The sequence below is a fragment of the Platichthys flesus genome, chromosome 9 (genome assembly GCF_949316205.1).
Source record: "Platichthys flesus chromosome 9, fPlaFle2.1, whole genome shotgun sequence".
In the NCBI taxonomy this organism is placed as follows: domain Eukaryota; kingdom Metazoa; phylum Chordata; class Actinopteri; order Pleuronectiformes; family Pleuronectidae; genus Platichthys; species Platichthys flesus.
The window spans coordinates 25700840-25720352 of record NC_084953.1 but is presented as its reverse complement, the minus strand read 5'-3'; the positions used below and the strand labels follow the sequence as shown (position 1 = coordinate 25720352).

The following is a 19513-nucleotide window of genomic DNA, read 5'->3' as shown; positions in this document are numbered from 1 at the left end:
CAGCTGCTGTTCTATTTTAATTGCTACTACGCTTTTATAAAATTCACACCACTCATAATTCTTAGCAACAATTTTATTAGAGATGTGCCTTTGGTCAGGTTACCTTTTTTGGACTGAATTACATAAAGAGCCTTCAAATTGTTGGTTGAAACAATTAAAAATCAAAACTGATTGAAATTGATTGACAAAGGAGAGAATCTTCAAGTCCAATACAGATCTGAGTTGATGTCGGTGCGAGAGCGGTCTGAGCTCAGGGCTCACGTAGGAATGCGGCTGCAGAGATACTCCAACACTGCGTCCGTGCCTTTGGCCAAGATGGCTTCTCTGGGTGTGCGGAAAGGATTCCCTTCCAGTCTGAGACACCTGAGCAACAACACAAACTTCCACTAATCATCCATGTGACAATTATGACACAGTTAAATTCACATATTTTTAGCAAGGTCTCATTTCATTTAGACTTAATTCTAACTCTTTGTGGTTTTCTGAGAGGAAATTGAAGAAAATATACAAGACGCAGTTTGAGAAACAAAGAGAAATGAACACTAGGGTCAGTTACATCTCATTATCGTTAATTGATTCCCAGTGGACCACACACAGGAAAAATACTGAGTAGCACCAGTGTCATTTTCCCCCTTCTGAAAACCAGAGGATGGCATCTGGTGATGCTGCGGTGATTGCGTTCAGACACATGTTAAAAGAGGGTACAGGGCAGTGTGCTCAGCTGGGCTTCTACCTGAGGCTGGAGCAGAGGCCCAGCTCAGGGGGGATGTTAAGCAGGTCGTTGTTTGACAGATCCAGTGTTGACAGATTAACCATCTTCATCAGGCGACTAGGGTCCACCCCACCCACCTGGTTGTTACCAAGCAACACTGTCTCCAAGGATGTAATCTGATAGAGGACTTCAGGGAAGGACTTGAACCTGTGATCAGTACAAAGACTATGACAAACTGGATGATACCATATAATTGAATAATGCTGTCGAAACAGCATGATTCTACTTTAAATATTACTTCAAAGTACAACACAGAAACACGTATAACAGAATGTACTACTGCTTTACAGTTATTATGAATGCTTAATGAGAAAAGTTAATTCCCCTTTCTTTTGTGTTCCATTCCAACTCATAATTGGCTCATAAAGGAAATGTAAGGTACCCCATCCAATTCTAATAAGAGTATTTGTTTATTTGACCCTATCATGTTTTGTTTTTACCCTCAATGAATATCGACACAAGAGGAGATGGGACCCAGCCCGGAGGAAGCCCGGGGCCCCCGTCTGGAGCTAGGCCCAGACGGAGGGCTCGATGGCGAGCATCTGGTGGCCGGGTTTGCCACGGAGCCCGGTCGGGCATAGCCCGAACAAACTACGTGGCACCCCCCCTCTCTTCATCTCATGGGCCCACCACCTGTGGGAAGACCCGTTGGGGTCGGGTGCGCAGCCACATGGGTGGCAGCGAAGGTCAGGGGTCTCGACGGACCAGACCCGGGCGGCAGAAGCTGGCTCTGGGGACGTGGAACGTCACCTCGCTGTGGGGAAAGGAACCGGAGCTTGTGAGGGAGGTGGAGCGCTATCAGTTAGATCTGGTGGGGCCTACCTCCACGCACAGTCTCAGCTCTGGTACCGTACTCCTGGATAAGGGTTGGACTTTATTCTTCTCCGGAGTTGCCAAGGGCGTGAGGCGCCGGGCGGGTGTGGGGATACTCATAAATCCCCGTCTGAGCGCCGCGGTGTTGGAGTTTACCCCGGTAGACGAGAGGGTCACCTCCCTGCGCCTAAGGGTTGTAGGGGGGAAAACTCTGACTGTTGTTTGTGCGTATGCACCAAACAGCAGTTCAGAGTACTCGGCCTTCTTGGAGACCCTGAATGGAGTCCTGTATGGGGCTCCAGTAGGGGACTCCGTACTTCTGCTGGGTGACTTCAACGCCCACGTGGGCAACGATGGAGACACCTGGAGAGGCGTGGTGGGGAGGAACGGCCTCCCTGATCTGAACCCGAGCGGTCGTTTGTTATTGGACTTCTGTGCTAGCCATGGATTATCCATAACAAACACCATGTTCGAACATAAGGGTGCTCATAAGTGTACCTGGTACCAGAGTACCCTAGGCCGAAGATCAATGATCGATTTTGTGATTGTGTCATCTGATCTGAGGCCGCATGTTTTGGACACTCGGGTAAAGAGAGGGGCGGAACTGTCAACCGACCACCATCTGGTTGTGAGTTGGATCAGGGAGTGGGGGAAATTTCCGGATAGACCTGGTAAGCCCAAACGAGTAGTGCGGGTGAACTGGGAACGCCTGGAGGAGGCCCCCGTCCTAGGTATCTTCAACTCACACCTCCGGCGGAGTTTTTCTGGCATTCCTGTGGAGGTTGGGGGCATTGAGCCGGAGTGGGCGGTGTTCAAAGCCTCCATTGCTGAAGCTGCGGCGGCTAGCTGTGGCCTCAGGGTCTTAGGCTCCTCAAGGGGCGGTAACCCTCGGACACCGTGGTGGACACCGGTGGTCAGGGAAGCCGTCAGATTGAAGAAGGAGGCCTTCCGGGATATGATATCCTGGAGGACTCCTGACTCGGTTGCAGGGTACCGACAGGCCCAAAGGGCTGCAGCTGCTGCCGTGTCGGAGGCTAAGCAGCGGGTGTGGGAGAAGTTCGGAGAGGCCATGGAGAAGGACTTACGGTCAGCACCAAAGTGTTTCTGGAAGACTATCCGGCACCTCAGGAGGGGGAAACGGGGAACCATCCAAGCTGTGTACAGTAAGGATGGGACTCTGTTGACCTCAACTGAGGAGGTTGTCGGACGTTGGAAGGAACACTTTGAGGAACTCCTGAATCCGAATAACACGCCCTCTATGTTGGAGGCAGAGCTCGAGGTTGATGGTGTTTCATCGTCAATTTCCCTGGTGGAGGTCACTGAGGTGGTCAAACATCTCCGCAGTGGCAAGGCCCCAGGGATTGATGAGATCCGGCCAGAAATGCTATAGGCTCTGGGTGTTGAGGGGCTGTCATGGTTGACACGCCTATTCAACATCGCGTGGGAGTCGGGTACAGTGCCAAAGGAGTGGCAAACCGGGGTGGTGGTTCCCCTGTTCAAAAAGGGGGACCAGAGAGTGTGTGCCAATTACCGGGGCATCACACTTCTCAGCCTCCCTGGTAAAGTCTACTCCAAGGTGCTGGAAAGGAGGGTTCGGCCGATCGTCGAACCTCAGATTGAAGAGGAACAATGCGGTTTTCGCCCCGGACGTGGAACTTCGGACCAGCTCTTCACTCTCGCAAGGATCCTGGAGGGGGCCTGGGAGTATGCCCATCCGGTCTACATGTGTTTTGTGGATCTGGAGAAGGCGTATGACCGGGTCCCCCGGGAGAAACTGTGGGAGGTGCTGCGGGAGTATGGGGTAAGGGGGTCTATCCTCAGGGCCATCCAATCCCTGTACTCCCAAAGCGAGAGCTGTGTTCGCGTCCTCGGCAGCCAGTCAGTTTCGTTCTCAGTGGATGCTGGTCTCCGCCAGGGCTGCGCCTTGTCACCAATCCTGTTTGTGATATACATGGACAGGATATCGAGGCGTAGTCGTGGTGGGGAGGGGTTGCAGTTCGGTGGTCTGAGGATCTCGTCACTGCTTTTGCAGATGACGTGGTCCTCATTGGATCATCGGCCTGTGACCTTCAGCACTCACTGGATCGGCTGGCGGCCGAGTGTGAAGCGGCTGGGATGAGGATCAGCACCGCTAAATCTGAGGCCATGACTCTTAGCAGGAAACCGATGGATTGCTTACTCCGGGTAGGAAATGAGTCCTTAGCCCAAGTGAAGGAGTTCAAGTACCTTGGGGTCTTGTTCGCGAGTGAGGGTAGTATGGAGCGTGAGATTGGCCGGAGAATCGGAGCAGCGGGGGCGGTATTGCGTTCGCTTTACCGCACCGTTGTAACGAAAAGAGAGCTGAGCCGCAAGGCAAAGCTCTCGATCTACCAGTCGATCTTCGTTCCTATCCTCACCTATGGTCATGAGGGCTGGGTGATGACCGAAAGGACGAGATCACGGGTACAAGCGGCCGAGATGAGTTTTCTCAGAAGGGTGGCTGGCGTCTCCCTTAGGGATAGGGTGAGAAGCTCAGCCATCCGTGAGGAACTCGGATTAGAGCCGCTGCTCCTTTACTTAGAAAGGAGTCAGCTGAGGTGGTTCGGGCATCTGGTAAGGATGCCCACTGGGCGCCTTCCTTGGGAGGTGTTTCAGGCACGTCCAGTGGGGAGGAGACCTCGGGGAAGACCCAGGACTAGGTGGAGAGATTATATCTCAACACTGGCCTGGGAACGCCTCGGGATCCCCCCGTCAGAGTTGGTCAATGTGGCCCGGGAAAGGGAAGTCTGGGGCCCCCTGCTTGAGCTGCTCCCCCCGCGACCCGACCCCGGATAAGCGGATGAAAATGAGATGAGATGTTTTGTTTTTCTTTTCTTTTGAAGAATATTATATCTCAGTCAGACAGTTAGACACCTTGACGCAGTACATGATGCATTATTGTGGCAGCAGTCTGCAGGTAACAGGTGTTTGTGGCTGAATTTGTAGTCTCCTTGTTGCATGCTGTAGTAAGCATCTCTTCCTCACCCTTCAAATTTAGTCATACAGCAGCATTATCTCAAGGCACTTTACAGAGCAAACACTTGGTGACAGTAGAGTTGCTTGAAACAATCTTAGCAGTGTGAATTATTCTGTGTCTCTTAATCATCCTTCAGTATTTTATCAAAGAGAAACTACCTAAATACAGATGCGAATCAGCCATTGGCCTGATAAAACAGCATGACAGAAATAACATAAATTTGAATGGATAAATAAGGAAAGGTAACTAACTGTCAGAGATGATGATGCTTTTTACTTCTTCAAACACTTCAGATAAAAAGAAGCCAAAGGGGCTGACGTGTATGTTTGTTGTTACATGAACTTCAGTTAAACTGGTCCTGAAACAGTGAGTTACCTGTTGTAATTGAGGATAATGGAGCGTAGTTTAGTTAAGTTCTTCATATCAGGTGCTAAATCACTGAGCTGATTGTTCCTGAAAGCAAAAAAGACAGGTGAAAAATGGAGGGTGCAGCATTTCAGGGTGATTCTATACAAGTCCTATTCCTAAACTGTCTATGAATACCCTCAGCAATACTATCTGAAATCGTTGGCTTCCTCCATCTGTTTAAGTCATCACTTGTAGACATTTCATCATACACACTTAGTAATTTAATAGGAAATCCACACTAAAACTGAGCTGTTCCTCCCTTGCTGTGAAGCAGCCTCAGTTCTTTGTGGCATCACGTCATCTCTGCAGATTTGTCAGCTGTACATTCAAGCTGCCAATCTCCGGATAGACCACATCACAAAGTTGTTTATCTGGTGACTGAGGAGTTAGCTTTAAGTCTGGACTGTTGACACTAGGCAGGTCGGCTCCATGGATTGATGCCGTTTCATTTCATTTATTGGTGTATTTGACAGGGACGATGCTCACTAATCGAGCGCAAAATTACTAAATGAGCCGGAGTTAGCTCAAAAGGTTAATTGGAATTGTTGATGACACATTGTGATTCTATCATATGCAGCTTCAGTAGAAATTCAAAGTCAGCAGACCAGGCTAAGTTTTACAGTCTTCAACTGTCCACTGTCAGTGTGTGTATGAATAAAGCGGTTTCAAACAAGTACTAAACTCCAGACAGTAAGCGCCTCTGGTACTTCTGCGGAGTTTCCCCTGACAGCCCCCAAATAACAAGTCTGCAAAATGACAGAAGGAGCTGATGTGAGGACAAAGCAGGAGATCCTCAGCAGGATTCATGTGAGCGAGTGGGAATGGGTTGACATGTCTAACACTGCACAGATGCAAAAGATGATACAGACGAAGATATCAAGAGGGCTTTAGGTGATAATGGCCGTTGCCTTGTGAAAGGCAAACTCCGGTGAAAGTCCCAATGCTCCAGACATAAAGTGCTAGATAAGAGTAATTCGCCTAAATGAAACTTTCTTTTGATGCTGTGGCAGAAAAGTAATGATATCAAGTGATAGAATTTACAAATTATTTAGCAGATAAATGTTTTATCTCTGCAGATTAATTAATGATCATCATGTCACTTCCACTTCTCATATTATATAATATATTCAGTTATTTATTATAATGTTGATGGTTAAATTGTAATACATCAAGTCTAAATTCAATTTCTGAGTCATTAGTGTTTGACAACATCTTAGGAATCATAGCTAATTATTTATATCTATACATCTACATATCTATATCAATCAATCAAATTGTATTTGTATAGCCCATATTCAGGAATCACAATTTGTCTTAAAGGGCTTTATCTATATCTATATACCTGAGGTCGATGTGTGTCAGCTGCAGTAGCTTGCAGATGTCAGGAGGACAGGAGGTCAGTTTGTTGAAACCCAGATTCATATCTGAGAGTGACAAGTGGAACTCCACCAGCCTGCACACACGCACACGCAGACACACACAAAGGGTCATTAGTACATGATTTTACAGCAAACCTGAGATGAACCACAGTTTTCATGTAGGGCTGCCATCTTATCAGTTTTCAACTCTCTAAGAAATGGATGCTGAGAACCTGGTTGCTAGACCTGTCCCTCTCAGACTAAAGAAAGTCAAAACATGAATCAATAATCTACCGATTGTATAAGTTACTGTGAGTGATACTCATAGACTGCATATGAAGATGGATGACTCGTCTCCACTTCCACTCACTATCCTGCTAACACTGCTATGTTTCGCACATGATAAAGATGCTTTGGCCTTACCTTTTGGTTCTGTCATGTGGTCCATTTCTAGATTTAGTCGATGTTCATACTCATATAGAAGACTACAGCTATCATAGATTGTTATGAGAACCATCTATCAATCAATCAATCAACTATCTGTAATTTTTTTCATTAACAAGAAAAAATAAACAGTCATAGTACAAAATATGAGAAAAATGAAAATGAAACATCATAGGTTTGTATGAAATGTCATGTAAACCTGTAGATCTGTCTGGAGCCGTCAAGTCAGACAATATTCTAAACCGTTGTTGCAGCGATTGTTGTAGGAGGCCTGGCTCAACTCAAGCTAGCTCCGTGATCTTCATCATATGAAAGGGATTATGTCACCATGTGCAATTACGTGTGTATAATTTTGTGTACGTACCTGGGAGGTATGGAGGTCAGCTGGTTCTTGCTGAAGTTAACAGTGGAAACCCCTTGTTCTGCTGCAGTATCAAACAGCTCATCAGGAATAACAGCTGCCTGCTTCTCACTGAATGCACACACACAAACTGTTACACTCCCTCTGACCTGCACAGTAAGAGTAACTAACAACAGTTAGTCTCTTAAACAAGCAAAATCTTGAAATAAATACTGAATCAAATATGAAAGTTGTTTCACAGCTGCAATCAATATGTCTGACTATGACTATGAATATCCAATAAAACGATAGTTAAAATAAAACAATGTGTGTTGATGTCTATCACTTACCTGTATGCCAATACCTTGAGAGTTTTGATGTTATGTACATTGACACTAGCCTGGCTGGGTAACGTCATAGCAGTTTCTCCGTCATCTGGTTTCTCGGGCTCATCTGCAAACACACACACACACACGCCTGACTGAGAAATGTTATAATATTTTTGAAATGTTCTTGTAGTCTTTAAGAAATGTGTAATAGCAGGTCAGCTGATGGAGTCTTAATGACATGAGAAAGTTTAAAGATTGTTTTCCACAGTGAACTGAGTGAAACCTAAATCTCTGACACACATTAAGATGCAGTTGGAGAATTACCTTTTAGGAATTTTAAACCACATCTCACAGCATTATACAGTTAAGTGGAAAAAACTGTTTCCAGTCAGCACCAAAAAGGAATTTTACCTTTAATTCTTCCTCTTAAATATTTCAGAAGCTCATTGGTTCCTTTCTGTGAGAACAGAAGATGACATGCTGTCAGAAAATCCACATGGAGGTTTAAGGCCAAACTAAACATTCCCAACTGATTTCAAATAAAATCTCATCAAATCAAATAACATTTATTTACATTTTAGACATTTAAACCATAATTGCAAATCCTCTGTCTTTACTCCTCGACTAAAGTTAAAAATGACAAGTGATTTAAGAGTTTGAAAATGTCAGAAGCATCCCTAAACTTAAGAGCTACGACATATGGTAAACTGTAGAGTTATGTTAAATGGTAAATGGACTGTATTTATAAGGAGCTTTACTAAAGCTCCATCAAAGTGCTTACAGTACAATGCACATACTTTGTGATGTGGCTTTTCTATCACACACTGCAACACAGCAAGGCAAGCACAGCCACTTGGGGTTCAGTATCTTGCCCAAGGTACCAGGGATTGCACCACTAACATTCTGGTTAGTGAACGACACACTCTAATGATTCAACAATGATGTGATTCTGTCACAGTTAATTGTTTTGACATTTGTAAATTGAGCGTGGATGCTCAGTATTAGTGTCCTCAGTGTGTCACCTACAGCAAGTAGGTCTCTCCTGATTCCTCGCAGAGGGTTTCCTTCCAACAGTAACACCTTCAGATTGGGCAGTAGGCTGAGTGAAGCTGGAAGACTGACAGAGACAGACACCAAATCTGTCAAGTCTAGGCTGGATTCAACAGAGCTTAAACGAACTAGACTATTTACACATGGCACTAAAACTTGTCTCAGATCTAAACAAATCTAGATAACCTGATAACATTTAAACCTCATATTATCATGTGTCTCCAGAGTTAATATCTGATCTCTGTCCAGCTTACATTCCCCCCTCTTTTTTGTGCAGGAAAACCCCCCCACAAAGAATGAAGAGGAAGAATAGAAGAATAGAAGATGGTGACATCATCTGTGATGATGTATTATTGTTTGTTTGCTTTTTGATTGGTGTCGTCTTCACTCCATCCACAGGTGTCTTGAATAATGAGAGGACTGTGTTTCAAGGCTAATGGCTGCTTGCTGCTGCTAACAATAGTCCTGTAGGATCATTATTTGATGTTCTGTAGACTAGCTGTTTGATCTGGACAAGCTCTATTTGATTAAAACCTGATCAAAAAACACATTTGTGACATGTCATGAGCAAATTGAGCAACAGTGTGCATGCAACATGTAACAACATGTAGAAATAGAAAACTTGAAATGACCGTGGAGATCTTGTGTACACCAACAAACATTTGCCAGTGGCTCACCTGGTGAAATCTGTCTGAGGTCTGGGTAATCAAAGTTTGAATGGAGCAAAGACTAGTGGTTATATTTGTTTCCAATTGGAGTTTTAAGTTTAACAGGTAGCATCCATAGTGGGTCGCAATGTCTGTGACTTACGTGATGAGATCATTGTTGGTGAGGTCGAGGCGTGTGAGCGTGCTCAGTAAGGTGATCTGTTCAGGGAGGGTTTTGATCTTGTTGTCTCGGAGTTCCAGAAGAGAGATGGCCGCCAGGCAGGCTAGCTGATCTGTCTCCAAATGCTCGATCTGATTGTTCCCAATATACAACTCCTAAACACACACAAGAAAATTGAAAAATGAACTCTTTAATCAGCAGAACAAATTATTTGAATCATATTTGAAAGGTGACTTCATTTATTAGATAATACCTCTAGTGTTCTCACTCCAACACTGCATCAAATTAACAAACAAATTTCTGTAAGAATCACTGTAAAGCTCACTTCTGACTCTGAGTGTTGACCTCAAACTCAGCACTCACATATTGGTTAACCCCTGTGTAATCAATAGAATAGCAGCTATCTGAGCACTTTATTAGGAACACCATACTATTTCAATCCCAACATGAAACAGATTTTGTGCAAATGCTACAATGATCTTGTCCTCCATTTCAGACAGGACATTGGACATCAATAGAATGACAATGTTGCCTTTCGCTCTAGTTCAAACATTTCAACTTTATCAAGCGAATGACATAAGATGTGTGTCTTTCCATTGACTTTGTATGTATCATCCTGTTTGCTTTGGTTACACAAACAAAAATGTATCAGTGGAGAACCTTTACCTCCTGGCTCACTTCCAATCCGTGCAAGCAAGAAGACGAATACAACATTTGCTTCCTGTGTCGAGGCAAATCGTAGCATGGTTGTGTGTGGAGCTCAACTTCGGTGAACTTTGATCCACTTTGCATTTGCGTATGTGTGACCGTACTCTCGGTAGTTCCTCCCTTTGGTCTCAAAAGTATCTCTTTCTTTTTAATCTGCTCCATGTCAACTTGACTGCACCACATCATACCTGCAGATTTGTGAGCTACTCATTCATCTCCTGGTTTTCCATAACACGATATTCTACTAGATTCACATCTGCTGTGACTGTAGAGGTCACTGAAGTTTACTAAACTCTGCCATGTTGTTCATGAAACCAATTTAAGACCACTGTCACTTAGGAGCCTTATCCTGATAAAAGTATACTTTAGAAAATGTTTAAATGTGGCCTTGAAAATGTAATTTGATAAAGATAGATATTAAACCTAGATAAATTGGTTTGAGGAACAAAGTTTGACCATAAACCTTTCCCCAAAACATTACACCACCAGCAGCAGTCGTAACATTACATGTCATTAAGGGGACTTCTGCATCTTGCCCAAGGACACTTCAACATGCAGATGAGGAAGAGGGATGATCGAACCACCAACCTTCTGATTGGAGGAAGACCACTGCCTCACATTTCTGATCTTAGCTGACAGGAGTGGAACCTGAAGTGCTCTCTACTCTTGTAGAACCATTCACTTGATTTTTGGATGAGTTGTTCACTGTGAGAAGCTTCTCTGCTAATCACAATTGTTAAGAGTAAATATCTGAGTTATTGAAGCCTTTCTGTCAGCTCTAACCAGTCTGACCATTCTCCTCTGACCTCTCTCGTTAACAGTGAACAGGTGTTTTTTATTCAGTCTGTTGTGAAAGAACATAGAATACAGAATAGAATATAGAGTTAATATAAATTACACAACGATATTTGTATTTCCTGGATGCCTCCAAGGTGTTTATCGAGTTAATCATGATAACCACAGCAAGAGGAATGGGTCTCCCAATATTCAAAGTTGGAGATCAATTCCTGGATGATCTTTTTAAGAAGTTAAGAGAGTTTAAGGCTGGCCGAATAGTGTTATTTACCATCTGATGTATGGCTTAGAGTGTGTTCAGCATGACATTAAATATAACTCTAAATGAAACTAATGAAATGAAAATAGTGTTAGCACTAAGTAGGTTCAGAAGCTTAAATGCCCCTCATTCTTCATGGCAGACCAAGTCTTGTGTAGTAGTGAACTAAGTAAAATATCTGGGTCACATCATTATGGATTATTTATTCAATGATGACAATGTGCAGTGTCAGTGCTGTAAATGTACACTAAAGCCAACATGTTGGCATGCATATTTTCTATGTGTACAGAGGATTTTTAAATAGCACTGATTAGAGCCTTAAAATATGATCATAGGACCTTTACAGAGACAACACTGAGTGACACATTGTGCTCATTTTCTTTTTTGAAGCACTGGAACAGAAGTCTGCTTGGGTTTTAGGTTTTAATCCCTATGTACCTGTATATTGTGATGATTGTTTTTGCTTCTATGCTTTCATACTTTATTACCAAAGTTTCTATCCCAATGTTTGATGTGAACTGTAACTGAAGCTTATGATCTGTATCTGCTATTTTTTATTTATATATTTCATCGCTGGAGCATGGTGGGATGACTGGATAACGACATGGGTAAGTAGACTTACAGGCGTTCCTAATAAAGTGCTCAGAGAGTGTATATGTCTCCAAGAGAAGAGTGTGTAAGAAACAACACAAAAGCTCAGTAAATATAGCCAACAATGAACCACTATCAGCATTATTCACACCACAAATGACTGATACTCTGAGAGGAACTCTGATGTTGCTAGAGTTACCTTGAGCGCAGGTGCAGGGAGCTTTGGTAAGAAGCAGAGCTTGTTGTGTCGGAGGTAGAGCTGCTCCAGGGCGAGCAATTCTGATAAGCTGTCAGGGATGTCAGTCAGCTGGTTTTTGCTGCAGTCCAACAGTTTTAAACCTGTCAAATTAAGTCAGAACTAAGTTATACAGACACTCTCTGGACAGGATTTAAAAAAACTTTTAACGCATGAATTGCACACGTTTGCAGGAGTCAGGTGGTCCTGTCTTGTTCCCCTATCACAGCACACCTTCCAAAATGATTCTTTACAGAGACACTTTTGTCATCGTTTTTGCTGACTCTTTGACGACACTTTAAAGTCACTGAATTCATTGGGGGGGCATCAGGGGGACAGTGAGGTGCAGCCTGGATGAAGGTATGGCAGCAGGCTTTTCACCACACCCTCCACTGTGTTCGGCACACTGCTCGTTATGTAGAAGCAAAGACATCCAGGCAAATGCAGTCAGCAGATATGACGTTGAACGTCACTCCATGTATTTAGTTATTAATTGATGGTGTAGGATCATTTTTCAGGTTTCAATGCAGCCTCATAAACTCTGGAGTGAATCAAACCAACACTAAGTTACTTAATTTACTGATCAGGTCCTAATAACTTGTGATGAGTGTTTTTGTGTTTTTTTGTTAAAGTGAGAGCAGATTAGCAGGAGAGAGGAGGGAGGACACAGGAAACTCCAGCACGATACAAGCCAACTGCTGCTTCTGCTCTGTGTAATGTTGGTTAAAAATCAAATGCTGTTTAATATAAGGTTCATGTAATGTGTAATGTAAGTAGTCACATGACCATATGCCAGAAGTTACGTATGTAAGCGTTGCATTATTGGATAGAGCCAACATGGACGCAGGGGGAACAGGTACGGTCTTTGAATGACCAAATTCTGCACATGGTTTAAAAGGTGCACACGCTTAAAGTATTCATTCATGTCTTAAAAGTCGCGCCGTCAATAGATAAAAAAAAATTAAGTAATTAATCTCACATTTTGATATTCATTAATCTAGATTAATCGCGATTAAAAGTTAGTTTTTTCTAAAGACTAAATCTTAGTAATTAACGAGTAATCACTTCAGATTTAAGACACTGTTGTTTAATTAATCATTAATCTCGGGCACAATAATCTCATAGATTAACGCGTTAACTTTGATAGCCCTAATTAAAATACAAGCAGACATAAAGTTAGTGAGTTAGGGTTAGCTTACTTGAGAGCCTGGCTAGACTGTGGGGCAGACAGCTGAGCTTGTTGTTACACAGATTCAGTTTCTGCAGGGAGGTGAGACGACCCAGGCTGGACGGCAACTCCTTCAGATGGTTGTTGGCGAGGTCCTGCAACCAATCCCAACAAACAGGACACCCTAATCAGCCACTCACACAACACAGTGGAAGAAAGAGTCTGCTGTAATATCCTGCATACAGCTTACCAGCTCGGTCAGGTTCTCCAGTTGCCCCAGTTCCTCTGGAAGGTACTCCAGCAGATTCTCCTGCAATGTGAGGCTACGGAGGTTCTTCAGAGTACACACCTCAACCAGCACTACTGTCAGCTGGTTATGACTGGACACACAGGAAAACAAACACATACAAGCTTTCAGTTTATATTAAACTTATGAATATATTTTACCGTCATGTTTCTCTCTGTGGTTTGTCCCTCTCTGCTATCAGAGACATCTGGATTTATCTCAATTAAGTCAAAGTAGGTGCTGCAGCACCTTGTGGTGCCATAACAAAAGGCCAAGGGGTGCTGCAAGATTATTTTTTCATAGAAATATTGTTAAATTGCAGAAGAGGCAGGTAATGAAGTATATTTACTAAGTTACTGTACTTAACTACATTTATCATGTATCTTTACTTGGTTACTTGGAGATGGTTCACTGTTCCAATCTCAAGCTGGCAGATAACATTAGATCCCGCCTCGTTCAACGAGAGCAGAGCGCCTGCAGCAGAAACATACGAAATGGATTGATAAATGAAGAAGCCACTGCCAAGATGATGTAGCCAACTGTTGTTATGCAACAGGATACATTAAGCGGATGCTTTTACTTTTAATACTTTAAGTATGTTTAGAAGGTGGTACTTACTTTTACTCAAGTAGAAAAGTTAATGTGATACTTTTACTTCAGTACACTATTGTCAATATATTTGTACTTTGTGAAATGTTTGAGTCCTTCCTTTCCAACTTCTTTGGTATTTTATTGTGTTCATATAAAACACTACAACGATCAGGCTCTTTTGACATGTAAATATTTTTTGTGTTGACCAACTTTCAAGGTAATCCTAAATTTATTGTCAACCCATCCATATACACATGTAAACAGTTACTCATCTGAACACCTTGACGCAGCAGCACAACCTTGGACGTCCTGTCACTGGGCAGTGCTTTGCTTATTCATTGTATCATTAATACATGAAATCACATCAGTTTCAGTCTGCACTGTCTGTGTCTGTACCTGAGTCTCAGCTGCTGCAGCTCCTGCAGTTCTCCAAGAGCGCTCGGTAAATTGTTCAGCTGGTTGTCATGGAGCTGTCAGAGTGAATGAATGTTTTAAGATCAGCTGAAGTTAAAAAGTCTTCAGTAGCTTAATGCAGTGTGAGAAGATTAAAGAGTTAGATGATGAGATTGAGCTCGGGGTCATTTCATCCCAGATTAACATTATTACAGTAGTAATTTCTGAGTTTCATTCATGGAAGCTTAGTGATGCTTTGGTTCCTTTACTATTTCAAAATTATTTCAAAAAACGGGAGAGGCGGTGGTCTAGTGGCAGAAACTTGGACTATGGGCAGAAAAGGTCTCTGGTTCGTCTCTGGTTCGACTCCACGGAGAAACAACAAAAGACGAACCTGGATTGATCTGTCCAAAAATCCAAGAGTCTCCCTACCCTGTCTAGTGCCCCTGAGCAAGGCACCTTACTCCCCCAACATCTGCTCTCTGAGCGCCGTACATGGTCGCTCACTACTCTGTGTGTCCTGCACCAGATGGGTCAAAAGCAGAGGTTAAATTTCCCTACCTGCATGAGTGTGCCTTTGCATGTCTGTGCATGTGTTTGGGACTAATAAATTAATCTTAATCTTAATCTTAATCTTAAAATAAACCACATTCAGAACTTAGAATGTCTGCAGCACGCAAGAACTCTATGAAATGGTAATTGTAATACATCTCAAATTAGGAGATTTAAAACACATTTGTTAATTGTTGATTTCTTAGGTGACTGAGTTGATGATACTCACATCCAATGTAGTGAGTCCAGGTAGTAGTCGAATGTCATCTGATAGCTGTGTGAGCTGATTAGATGAGAGAAGAAGTTTGGTGAGGTCAGTCTGTTCCCACCAGCGGTCTGATGCTCCGAAACCGACGTTCTGCTGCGCCTCCTCTGGTGTGTCAATGTTTAGACGGTACACGTTCTGAGGGACTGAGGCAAGTGCACGCACACACTTTAAGTATTTATTCCTGAGGGATCAGTGAATTGCTTTCTTCATTTAATATTTTAATCTCTACTGAAAGCTATCAATATCTAGTGATCAGGTGGACTACAAGGCCCTTTTCAAAAGACCTGGAGATCCATGGGTGCAAACTTCCTAGCACTGGTGAGTCAGGACGACACTTCCCCTATTCACAACTCTGGACAGATGCTTGGCAGAATGTAGTTAAGAGGAAATCCATGCAGCTGTGATCAGCAGATGTAAATGTCATCAAACATCCAGAGGCTTACACTTATAATTCATCTCTTATCCCTCATAGAACAGCAGACTTTACTTTCTTATTTAAATGGATCCACTATACACAAGAGGCATTTTCAACTCATACTTTGGAAGTCATATATTAGGAGATATATTATATAGACTCTATTTGATTTACTACCTACATGTATCTACTATAGTGTCTAACATAGGCTGATGTAAAGGGGATCATCCAGTGAATTTAGACTTATAACGATCAAGCCTGAAGCCTGTCAGATCTATGGACGATTTATAAAAACGTATAAAAGTCTCAACATACAGCCATACATCAGATCACATGGTCTAATGTCACCTATTGTAACATTTATCTGACTGCTTATTGTTTTCAAGAGGAAAGCTGCACACGTTTTTTGTCAGGCTGAATTACAGAGCATATATTTTGAAATATATATTTTATAGAAAAAAACATTAAATTATAAAAACTTTCATTGCAGATACACCAGGTAGAGTGAACACAACGTTTTCTAACTTCACGCTGCATCATAGACTGTCTTTAAAAAGCTCTGTACATAATATGCAGCCCACTATGAAAAGTTGCAGTGTGTTGTGGAACTTTTTTTTCTGGAGGACTCACTAATGTCAAGGAATAATTCTGAAGTAGTGCCAGAGCATTACCACAGACCAAGAGAAAAACCCATTCCACACAGACAGGTTTACAATGGGCACTGCACTTAAATATTTGAGTGGAAGCAAGGGTTAAAAAAGCGTGATCAAATTCAGAAGCTCATGCCTTTAACAGTCTCATACAGTTAACACCAGGGTACAATAATGAATGAACGTATTTTGTTAACTTCGTTTTTTACTCTTTTAAACTTCCATCTCACACAGTAAGAAGCTGAGGCAGCTGCTGCAGCAGTGTGAGCTAATAAAACGGGTAGGAGGCTAAAGCCTGAAACATGCTTCTGCGACTGCGTCTGCGTCTTTTCACGCCGCTGTGGCGCAAGACTCGTTTTCATTCATGCTTCCCCAACCGTTGCGCGTCTTACAAAGCAATTCCGCGCCAGAACACTAGGCGGAGTAATGCTTTTTGTCGAGACGACCTTAGAGACGCCTTCTTTCTTCTTCGTCGATTGTCTATTTACATAGCCACTGCGGCTCCTCGTAGCCTTTTTCTGGCGGACAAATCCGCCAGTCAGTGACAGGTTATACAAGTGATCATACTATCGGATATCTTCTGCCAAGTGCTCTTCTATTTGGTCCATATTCGTTCTTCTAAATCTTCCGTGATTTCTGCCGGTATTATGGGGCATGAAACCGGAAATGCAGCTCCAGAAGGGATGTAGCGCAGACCAATCACAGCCTTGCGGGCTGAGTGAGCTTGCGGAGCTTTGCCGTAAATTTTAGAAAAGGGGGTCGACACCCGTCAGCACGTAAGGAGGGATACATAAGCACGTAAGGGACCCGGAAGGGCTCTTGCGCTTACGGGCCCGTGAAAACGCAGAAGCATGTTTCAGGCTTTAAGCCTGAAACATGCTTCTGCGACTGCGTCTGCGTCTTTTCACGCCGCTGTGGCGCAAGACTCGTTTTCATTCATGCTTCCCCAACCGTTGCGCGTCTTACAAAGCAATTCCGCGCCAGAACACTAGGCGGAGTAATGCTTTTTGTCGAGACGACCTTAGAGACGCCTTCTTTCTTCTTCGTCGATTGTCTATTTACATAGCCACTGCGGCTCCTCGTAGCCTTTTTCTGGCGGACAAATCCGCCAGTCAGTGACAGGTTATACAAGTGATCATACTATCGGATATCTTCTGCCAAGTGCTCTTCTATTTGGTCCATATTCGTTCTTCTAAATCTTCCGTGATTTCTGCCGGTATTATGGGGCATGAAACCGGAAATGCAGCTCCAGAAGGGATGTAGCGCAGACCAATCACAGCCTTGCGGGCTGAGTGAGCTTGCGGAGCTTTGCCGTAAATTTTAGAAAAGGGGGTCGACACCCGTCAGCACGTAAGGAGGGATACATAAGCACGTAAGGGACCCGGAAGGGCTCTTGCGCTTACGGGCCCGTGAAAACGCAGAAGCATGTTTCAGGCTTAAGTAAGTAAGGTTGTATATGGGTGTGTAGGTGTGTATGTTTACCTTCAGTGAGCCCTCGGCCACACAGGTTGAGCTGCCCACTCGCCCTCGCTGCCTTCAGCAGACCGTAGGGGACGCTGGGCTCCGGCTCGTCCTTCCTGAAGCCCACCAGAGAGTCCACCTTGTCCGCTCTTCTGGGTCGAGACATCGTCGGCAACGTTTTCGGTGTAGAACTGACCCGTGCGTTTACTTCCACACCCAAACCGATGGACTTCCGGCCGCCACAGCTAACAGGACGTTGCAGTTCCGCCCACAGGCCTTCGTAATAAAAGCCTCCAAATTATTGACTTTACCCGACTTTATATAAAAAGACTTAAACCAGCAGAGAAGTATCTTTAAAAACCATTCACACACTGTCATGCATTGATGAAAATGGATTTCGGTGGCTATGTATTACTATGTATTTGTCTATCTATCTCATGGCTTTTATTTTGGAAATATTAACTTTAACTTCAAGGTCTTGTGTCTGTCGTTTTTCAAGCGTTTATACAATATGAAACATGAATTTTTTTTCGAATTTGGTTTAAACCGAAATCATGGATTATACTTATGTGTAATATTTATTATTTATCACTGAAGCACAAGTTGTATATACAAAAGATGGTCCTAAATGTTTGTATTTATTTAATCTTTATTTAATCAGGAATATGTCCTGTTGAAATCTCATTTTCAAGGGAGTCCTGGCCAAGTCAGGCAGCAGAACATATAAAATACCAGTTAATCAGAGATACAACATAAGACACGAATGAAGGTGCCAAACAAGCAAAACGTCAGACAACATCAGTCAAAAACATCGTCGACAGTTGAGGTTGAGTGGCCAAAAGTAGAATCTAGTGCTCAAAGTCAAATCTTGAGTTATGTAATTTAATATTGCAGTTTCTGTTGTACTTAAATAACATGCACTACTTGACCTATTACTACAGTCATAGCAATACAATTATCCAGACTTCAAGTGAAATTAAGTTCTGAGTGGTGGTGTGAACAGTCTGGTTGGATTATTGGATTATTATATTTCCATTTATGCAATCTCAGTCGCTCATGTGTATGTAGCATGTAGGTTACTACACAGCAACTCACACACACAGACACACACACACACACACACACACACACACACACACACACACACACACACACACACACACACACACAATGTTGTGCAACAACCTCCCTCTGGACTGTGAACTTTGACCGCAGGTAGAGTAAAGCGTGTCTGTGTGTGTTCGTAGGTCCAGTCCTGCTGTACTTTGTTGAGTCAGCTTGGTGTGTCGTATTCACAATGGATGTGTATTTCCTTGGGCTGTTTGTGCTGCTGTCTGTTGCCGGTTGCTCGGCTAAAAAAGGTAAAAAATTCTAATTTATTGATACGGACTCACACGTTTATATAGGTTCCATTGTGATTTCCATTAAAGCAAACAAAAAACAAAGACGTTGTCAAAAGGATGTAATTCTATGGCATATCTTTCAAGTTTTGTTGAATGTAGCAACGTTTCTGCTGGATATGCACTCTTGTAACCTTATGAAAAAACGCAGCTCTCATCTTAACATTTGCACTGATCCTGTAGATAAAGAGCAAATTTCTGACCCAAGATGAAAAACTCAAATGTTCATCACAACCTGAATATTGCTTGTCTTTATAATGGCTCACTAAAATAGAAATGTCATCACAAACAAGCAGATTCACACAATCCAATGCTGCAGGATAAAAAAACTCAGATATGGCAGTGCACTTGTCATTGACTATCAACTAAATGGTACAACAATCAGTTTCCACTTAATTGTATCA

General features: G+C 43.0%; 1 protein-coding gene across 1 annotated transcript; it reads right to left on the bottom strand.

Moving 5' to 3' along the window:
- Positions 1-58: 58 nt before the first annotated feature.
- lrrc40 (leucine rich repeat containing 40) lies at positions 59-17948 on the bottom strand. The gene is made up of 15 exons (XM_062395013.1): positions 17731-17948; positions 15145-15326; positions 14367-14440; positions 13344-13473; positions 13125-13248; positions 11890-12029; positions 9320-9492; positions 8486-8576; positions 7871-7916; positions 7481-7583; positions 7155-7262; positions 6331-6441; positions 4956-5033; positions 734-919; positions 59-363 (listed from the first exon to the last, which is right to left on the bottom strand). Exons 1-15 carry the CDS (start codon positions 17873-17875, stop codon positions 258-260), a joined length of 1797 nt encoding a protein of 598 aa, XP_062250997.1. The 5' UTR covers positions 17876-17948; the 3' UTR covers positions 59-257.
- Between the last annotated feature and the right edge of the window lie 1565 nt (positions 17949-19513).